Below are 9358 nucleotides of genomic sequence, written 5' to 3'. Positions count from 1 at the left end.
AAATACACCACCCGCAAAGTAAACAACTTCTGTCTCAAACGATGGTTTGTGTTACTGGGAGTTCTAACCACCACACTTGATACACAAACTCCATAATGTGTAAGAGGACAAAACAGGCAAGTGAGAAACTACCAAGTTACGTGAGAAGAACAGTGTGTCAGAAGATACTGTGATAGCAACAGATTGCGAACTCCAAGCAGCTCGCAAAACATTACAGAGGCTTGTTACACCCCCACAGTACAACCATGTTCCTCACACAGTGATGTCCTCAGGAACACAGAGGACCATGAAGCCATGGGGCCTGGCTACACACACAATGGTGCATCATATTAGTGCCACACCCAGTCTGCTAGTTTTGTCATGCGTCCATCAGATCATGCGGGAATGACTGCGTGAGAGCAATGTCTCCATTGAGTGAGTTAAGCTCACCAGGGTTTTGCCATACGACGAAATCAGGCAAACCATGACCTGGCTTCAACTGATGGTGCTCTTTCTGACCGCCTTTCTATGGAACCAGCTGTCTCACTTACTTCAGTTATGTGCGCACCAAGCCAAGCCATCTATTCACGAGCTGGATGTAATATCAAGTTCAAATCCCCCTTTATCCCCAGTGCTCCGAACTTTAAGTGGAGTGATCAGTGTGAGAGTGGCATAATCGACTAACTGATATGTGACAAGTGGTGAGTGTCTTTCAATTCTTATGTTCTTGGTTGCTTTCTGTTCTCTTTAGGTTGTTAATGTTTACACAAGTGTGTCTTCTGGATGTGCATAATAAAGCGCAACGATGGTACATGTGTATTTTTCATACATAGACGGTAATGTCCTGACAAAATAAACCATAGAACTATAGAAAGAGAGATGCTGAATGAAACACGTTTGGCAGTCAAGAGAGCAATGTGTGAAACCTAGAGTGACTACCATAGCAGAATATTGCCGAAAGATCTTTCACAAAACCAAAAGAAATTCAGGATTAACGTAAAGGCTGTGAATGGCACCAAAGCAAGAGTCCAGTCACTCGTGAACATGACAGAAACTGGAATGAGAATAGCAAAGGAAAAACATAAATGCTTAACTCTTGAAACTTCCTGGCAGATTAAAACTGTGTGCCCGACCGAGACTCGAACTCGGGACCTTTGCCTTTCGCGGGCAAGTGCTCTACCATCTGAGCTACCGAAGCACGACTCACGCCCGGTACTCACAGCTTTACTTCTGCCAGTATCCGTCTCCTACCTTCCAAACTTTACAGAAGCTCTCCTGCGAAACATGCAGAACTAGCACTCCTGAAAGAAAGGATATTGCGGAGACATGGCTTAGCCACAGCCTGGGGGATGTTTCCAGAATGCGATTTTCACTCTGCAGCGGAGTGTGCGCTGATATGAAACTTCCTGGCAGATTAAAACTGTGTGCCCGACCGAGACTCGAACTCGGGACCTTTGCCTTTCGCGGGCAAGTGCTCTACCATCTGAGCTACCGAAGCACGACTCACGCCCGGTACTCACAGCTTTACTTCTGCCAGTATCCGTCTCCTACCTTCCAAACTTTACAGAAGCTCTCCTGCGAAACATGCAGAACTAGCACTCCTGAAAGAAAGGATATTGCGGAGACATGGCTTAGCCACAGCCTGGGGGATGTTTCCAGAATGAGATTTTCACTCTGCAGCGGAGTGTGCGCTGATATGAAACTTCCTGGCAGAGCTTCCAGGAGAGCTTCCAGGAGAGCTTCTGTAAAGTTTGGAAGGTAGGAGACGGATACTGGCAGAAGTAAAGCTGTGAGTACCGGGCGTGAGTCGTGCTTCGGTAGCTCAGATGGTAGAGCACTTGCCCGCGAAAGGCAAAGGTCCTGAGTTCGAGTCTCGGTCGGGCACACAGTTTTAATCTGCCAGGAAGTTTCATATCAGCGCACACTCCGCTGCAGAGTGAAAATCTCATTCTGCTTAACTCTTGTTTTCAAATGTTTTTTACAAAGGCAAAACCAGGGGTATCGCACCAATTTATTACTGTTATGACTGAAAAAATATAGCGTCAATGGTGTTGAGAAACACATGAAATCGCTAAAATTGAACAAATCCCTAGGGCCTGATGTAATCCCCGCAACATTCTGTACTCAGTTTGTGGCTGAGTTAGTTCCTCAGTTAACTATAATCTGTCGTAAATTTACCCTCAATACGTTACCGAAAACAGTTGTTTAGACCCAGAGGTATGCATAAAACATCATCCGAAATTGTGCTAAACGCATTCTCTGGAAATTATTTCGAGCACTTATTTAATGAGCCCATTCAAATAGTACACGGTTGTGAAAACGCACTTGACCTCATAGCAACAAGTCATACTGAGCTAATAACAGTCATCGTAACAGATACAAGGGTTATTGAACACAGGATTGTTGTAGCAATACTGAATACTCCAACTCCCAAATCCTACTGATGAGAAATATTATTTTAAAGACGAGAAAACATTTTATTAACTTTATAATTACACCCTGGATACGAAAAGAACCACATATACTGAAAAAAATACAGAAGTTACACACAAGCCAAGAATAAAGATATTGATACCACAGTCATGGAGCAGCACATAAACATAGACCTCAAGGATTTTTTTTCTTTTCTTTTAACACTTCCTCCAAAAGAAAAAAATCATGAAATTATTGCTTTACTTTCTGCAACTGACTTGTCCATGACACTGCACCACCTGAGTATTTTGCAATAATTCCAGTTGTTGAGCACCTTGTCCAGTTATCACCTGCAAAATCTGCATCAGTGTAAATATTTAATTCTTCTTCAGTTTTGCAATACTTTCGCATTCTTTGGACAGTCAACCAGCACCCAGGTATTGTTTTTCTGTAAAGACTGAGGTTCTTCACTGATAGCTTGCATCCATTCTTCCTTCTCATTTGACTGCAATACTTCTGAAAAACAGTTTGGATCTTTGTATTCAAGTGCATCAACTTTTGTTGCCATACAAAATTCACCACTTTCCATCCAGGTTGGTTTTCTTCCTTGTCTTGGTCATTGTCTCTTCATTAGAAGATTCAGCAGCTTCTGCTTTTAGAAATTCTGTTAATTCTTTATTTTCATCAGATTCACTCGTCTCTTGACTTTCTCTAGAATCGAGAATGCCAATTTTTTCTTGAGTTGGACTTCCTCCAGTAGTGTACAGCCTAGGAGATTTTCATTGGTCATCTTTAGATGAATTCGGATCATTAAATTCTTCCTGAGGGACTTCAAATTCAACATGACCACTATGTAAATCACAAACGATTTCTGGCTTAAATTTCACATCGTGACTCAACACCACTTTTCTTTTAGATGGAATCCAAACTCTAAACCCATCTTTGTCATTAACATATCCAACAAGTCGTCCAAAAACTGCCTTATCATCAAACTTGGAACGGAATTGTTTGTTAATGTGAACATAGCAACCTGTGCCAAAAATTCTGAGATGATGAAGTCGTCCTACTGCTCGATTAAACCGTAGTTCATAAGGGGTTTTATTTTCAACTGAAGATTTTCCAGTATGATTTATTAGGTAGACTGCTGTGTTACATGCCTCTGCCCACAAGCCTTTAGGTAATTTACTCGGATTTAACATTGACTGGGCAGCTTCAACAATGGTCCTATTTTCCTGTTCAGCCACACCATTTTGTTCAGGAGTGTAAGGAGGAGGAATCAGAAGCTCTAGTCCCCGGTCTGCAAGCAGTTCACTGACATTCTTATTGTTAAATTCTTTGGCACCATCACATCTAAATTTTTTGACAACATGTCCATTAGTTTGTGCTTCATTTAAAAACTGCTTAAGCACAGTACACACTTCACTTTTGTGTCTTAAAAAGAAAATTCGTCGAAATTTATTAAAATCGTCTTTAAAACATACATAATAATGCTTACATCCAAAAGATTTCGTGCTCATGGGTCCATTGACATCCACGTGGATTAATTCACCAGTACTGGTAGAGCATATTGTTCGTGTTTTGAATGGCAACCTATGCATCTTTCCAACCGCACAGCCGTCACAAAATTCACTCTTGGCATCTTTCACATTAATGTTCATTCCTTTTAAAATGTTCTTCACATGTTGTTTATTTTGATGACCAAACCTTTCATGATACACTTGCAATGTTTCTGATGAAATCATCAAGTTTACACGATTCATTTTTGCATTTCTAACAACACGCATGTTCAACACATAAAGTCCATTTTTCACATAACCTGTCATAACAATATTGCCACTGACTTGTTTTCGAACACAGACATTATTATAACTAAAATTAGTACTGTAGCCTTTGCAGGCAATGGCTCTCACAGAGAACACATTGCATCAGGGACGTACAAAACATTGTTTATTCTAGCATTGTACCATTTATTGTTTCGTCGAATTTGGATGTAAACTGTTCCTTGACCGTCCGCACACATTTTGACATCGTGTTTCCCAATGAAATTACTTGAGGAGCATCAAATTCACTATACGAAACAAAATACTGTTTGTTGGGAGTGATATGATTTGTAGCGCCTCTGACGCAATACCATTTATTTCGGTCACTGTGATTACTGGTACACACACCCATAGCGTATGAAGTAAATGCAGCGTGTTCACATTCTCGCTTCTTCTCTTTTCTTTTATTGCTGCCACGAGTGTTCTGTGGACACTGCTGCCCAGTGACCTAATTGTTTGCATATATTACACGGAAACTTCTGTTTTAATTGTGACTTCGTCATCTTTAGTTGCTGATTTCGTGTTTGCCGTTTTCTTGTTTTAGAAACGACAAAAGCTGCACTTCCATTAATGTCTTGTTCACGCAGTTCAATAGTACAGAGTTTTTCAATCAATAAATTCGAGCTTTGCTTTTCTGTCGGTGTCGTATCCCAGAGATCCTTAAAATTGTCGTAGTCTTTTTCCCAGTGTAGACAAAATTCGACCATTTAAGATTCTTTCAGATAGCCTATTTTCTTCATGTTTTACTAATTCGTCGTTCAGGTCCACAAATAACTTTTGCAGTTTGGCCACATGTGCACTAATATATTCCGTTTCATCACGTTTAACACGGAAAAATGTTTCAATCAACATATTCAAAAGCTGAGTACTGCTACGTTCAAATCGGGCACGTAATTTGTCCCAGATTTCTTTAGCATTCTTGTATGTTAAGACGGGTTCTGCAACAAATTTACTTAGTGCAGTGTTGGGATGGCAGGGCGCGGCGACCCGAGCGCACCGACAATTTCTCGAGCCTCTAGTTCCCAAGCAATTCTCGAGAAGCTCACGAGAAACGGCCTGGCGGCGTGTGCCGCTGCGCGCCAATTGACTGCGACAACATACGGCGCGCCGCTATTTTATGAACTGAATGCCGCCGCTAGACAAACACGCTCGCTGTGCTCGTAACTATTACGTCTCAGGTTTCATTCGAGTGAAGTTGTTATTCAAATCAATATGGACACTCGAAAACGAACGTTATGGTACTGACAATACTTTACGGAGGATGGAGATAACGTTACTTGCAACATTTGTCGTAAACATCTCCGTAATGTATCAAAAAATACAACGGGCATGATAAGACATCGTAAGCTGCACAATTTATTGAGCAATAAAACAGCGACGTCCGTGGATACAGAGGCTCATTCTTCCAATAGTGCGAGGCAGACAAAACATCCAGGTACATATGGTACAAAAAGTGAATTCCGTGCAAAAGTTCGGGTAGTATCCGAAGCGGTCCGCCACGCTTAAAAAATATTGTTTTTTTAATCGTACTCCGATAACATACAACATACCCCAAAATCAAACCTTAAATATACTAGCTTTTGCGCTATACGATATATAATTTTATTGGACTAGTTTCGAGCACAACGTATCGCCTCGCAGGGGCACTCATCTAAATCTTACGTTGCTCTTCATAGAGGGAAATAATTGGCAACAACAGCTAGATGAAGCACTAGTGGCCATGATAACAGACGATTTTCAGCCGCTTTCAATCGTCGAGGACACTGGTTTTAGACGTTTTGTTTCACAGTTGGACCCACAATACTCGATACCAAATCGAAAAAAGTTGCGCCTCATGACAGAGGACGATTACCATAAACAGAAAGAGGCTGTAAACTTGGCCGTGGAACACTCTACTTGTGTTTCGTTAACGACCGATATTAGTCCTCACTCAATAGTGAGGCATATATTGCTGTAACTGGTCATTTCATTAACACTAATTGGTACCTGAAAGCTTTACTTCTCAAGACATTCCGTTTCCCGGTAAAGCATACAGCGCTAAATATTAGTGAGGCGTTAGATAACGTGATTTCAAAATGGAACATTGAAAACAAAGTTGTAAGCATCACAACTGACAACGCCAGTAACATGACGGCGGCCATACAACTTATTCACAGTGGCAACATAGATATGCAACATGTATGTTGTTTAACACACACCATCAATTTAGTTGTGAAAAGTTCGTTGAACAGCAACAGTGATCTCTGCATAATGCGGGAAACGGCCAAAAAAATTGTTAGCTATTGTCAAACTAGTTGCAATGCTAATGAAAAACTCCATGCGATCCAGGATCAAATGAAAAAACCTGTCCATAAATTGATTCAGGAAACCGAAACCCGATGGAACAGTACGTTTTATTTGCTACAACGTCTAGTGGAGCAAAAGGAATGCAGTGCAGCCTGTTTATCAACTTTGTATTCAGGTGTAGTGAACCTCACAGCTGACGAGTGGCAAATTTTGAGCGTATGTTTATGTGTACTAGAGCCATTTGAAGTGGTAACAAGTGAAATCTCAACTGAAATCTATACCTTTCTTTCAAAAGCTATTCCAATAATGAGACAGCTAATCATAGCCGTATGCAATGGGAAGTGGGCTACCACGACAGTGCTAAGAGCTAAAACAACATATGCACAACTCACTAATAGCCCACCTAGGATTAATAGAAACAATACATGCCGTTGCCACAGTTCTTGACCCGAGATTAAAAACGTTACCATTTACGAATCCCATTCATTCAAAACATGCCGTTGCAAGCCTAATTGCAGAGTGCACAAACGTGGTAGGGACCGTACGATCTATTCATTCGGCTGCTAACGACACTAGCCACGAGTACAATTTCCTACAAAACGCCAGTAGTTCCTTATGGGCTTCTTTCGATGAAGAGTTTTCCAATACAAATCCAATGAAAAGCGGTTGCAATAGCATAGACCTGGAGGTACAACGATAATTGTAAGAACCGTACCTACAACGCGCGGATAATCCTTTACACAACTGGAAAAAATGAAAACAGTTACCCACGTCTAGCTGTCATGGCAAAAAAAAATATCTTGCAATACCTGTAACTTCTGTTCCCAGTGAAAGAATATTTTCGAAAACAGGACTACTTATAAACAAAGAAGCTGACTAAACGGCCAATTGGTTAATAAAACCACATTTCTAAACAAAAATCGACGGCAGTGTAGCAATAGGATGTAAAAATGTCTTCTGCTGTGCAAATTTTGTTTCCTTTCTTTCTTCAGTAAGTAAACGCACGTACGCTGTTTCTGTATATAACAGGCTATAGCACTCCTCTTTTATGTTTAAGCATGTATGTATACATGCAGAATGTACAAGGTAATTTATTTTGTAAGAATAAAGCTGTTTTTTGCGAATTCTGTGCTTTGTTTTAAACAACAATTCTGTGATTTTTGTCTTATGAGATATACTAATACTTCAGTACACATTAGTAACGGTAGTACAGTTGATATCAATCATAGAATTTCAAAGTTTTCCGAGCACGTACGTACGACGAGTACGACCGCTGCGGTTCAGTGCTTCGTGTACTGAAGGTTTTCGCAATTTCTCAGAGAGCGCAGCACTGTCAACGTCTCGAGCGTATCCGAGAAATTGCCTTCGCATCGCGCGTTTCTCGAGCGCGATCATAGCCCATCCCTAACTTAGTGCACTTGCTATAAGACTTGCTGCCTTTGCGTCGTCCTTGTACCATTCCACATACGCTTCTTCTTGTACACTTGTCCCAACTTGCGGCAACTCTACACGTTCATGTGTACTGTTAATAATATCTTCTAGTCCACATGAACGCAGCACCATAGAAATATAACATTTCCATTTGGCCCAGTCGTCAGGTCCTTCTTAATGCTGATCTTATAATCGCCGCTAGCAGTCATGTTTCTTTACAGACTTTAACGAGAAAAAAATTAGGAATATTTATTATGTAAAAATGTGAATGGATGAAAATGAAAATGGGGGAGAAGAAATGGCTTTAAATATTTTTGTTATTTACTCTTTCAGTATGTACTTTATTGTAGAACCCATTATTTACGTGTGGTAATAAAAATTCATTTAGACAGAATTAAGCACATTTAAAAGTACGTGAACCTTAGCAACCCTCTCATGCTAATAAATTCAAACTAACTGATTAATAACATTTATTTATTGAAACTTATTTAAATTAATTTTTTACGTATTTCGGCCTTAGCACACATTTTCTAGATGCAGTGGGTTTTTAAATATTTACTGAATTCTTTCCCGGCGTTAGCTATGAAACACAAGACTGTCTCTGTTAGCATAAAATGGTTAAATATTGCCAAGACGACCTAAACGTTTAATTACCATTGATAAAACACACTTCACTATATGTTTAAGGTATTTGCTTTAGAAATGGAAAGAACCAACAGATTAACAACTTCGACGTTAATTATCCGCCTATGAATGCACAAATGCAAAACCAGTAATAAATTCAGTCAGCCTCAGGATCGCTGTAAAAGAAAAATATTTCGTAATTCACTGCTAATTTTACCTGCTCCCGATTTAAGGGTTTGGTTAATTTTATAGCGGAACAATTTTTTAAATGTGCCACAGATGCAAATCGTTCGGTCGCGGCACAGCCCAGCAACATAACGATAATCGCTAAAAGTGCTAAAAATTCTTTAAAGAAATATTATAGATGACATGGGCAAGCTAATTTACATTAGTAATACACAATTTTGATAAATTATAATGTATTTAGACCATAACAATAATTTAAATTACACACCTGTACAATTTCTGCTCTAATGGCGGCTAAAGATAGATACAGACAAACGAAGTCTACTCATTCATATAATGCTACGCCACAGGTTCCTCTCTCTCTCAGCTCTACAGGAAGACGACACAGAATACACATTATGTAGCGCTATTTATATTATTGCTGAGTGTGAATGTCTCTTTGTAATCTTACAACATTATTTTCCTCTATGGCTATATTTTACATTTTTTCATTGCAGATATTAACATATTTCGTAATAACATTATGAGTATAGAAATATTACAATTGTAAATACATCGAGGATATACGAATTACTTCATAGCGGCGTACATAGTACAATTAAATGTCATTTCATTTTATT

At 39.7% G+C, this 9358-nt stretch overlaps 1 protein-coding gene across 1 annotated transcript; it reads right to left on the bottom strand.

Annotated features, from left to right (window-relative positions):
* Positions 1-4338: 4338 nt before the first annotated feature.
* On the bottom strand, positions 4339-4918 carry LOC126282433 (uncharacterized). The gene is made up of 2 exons (XM_049982091.1): positions 4763-4918; positions 4339-4659 (listed from the first exon to the last, which is right to left on the bottom strand). The coding sequence occupies exons 1-2, from the start codon at positions 4916-4918 to the stop codon at positions 4339-4341; spliced, it is 477 nt and encodes a 158-aa protein (XP_049838048.1).
* Between the last annotated feature and the right edge of the window lie 4440 nt (positions 4919-9358).

This window comes from Schistocerca gregaria, chromosome 7 (assembly GCF_023897955.1).
Source record: "Schistocerca gregaria isolate iqSchGreg1 chromosome 7, iqSchGreg1.2, whole genome shotgun sequence".
Taxonomy (NCBI): Eukaryota; Metazoa; Arthropoda; class Insecta; order Orthoptera; family Acrididae; genus Schistocerca; species Schistocerca gregaria.
Note: the sequence above shows the minus strand (reverse complement) of the source record. Positions and strands in the feature narration are given on the sequence as shown.

What these genes read in the sequence shown, in the direction of transcription:
- LOC126282433 (XM_049982091.1), bottom strand. Translation starts at nt 4,918, where the DNA reads ATGGTCGAATTTTGTCTACACTGGGAAAAAGACTACGACAATTTTAAG. An exon ending in TTAATGGAAGTGCAGCTTTT is followed by an intron (nt 4,660 to 4,762) that starts GTCGTTTCTAAA and finishes GCAAACAATTAG; the next exon opens with GTCACTGGGCAGCAGTGTCC.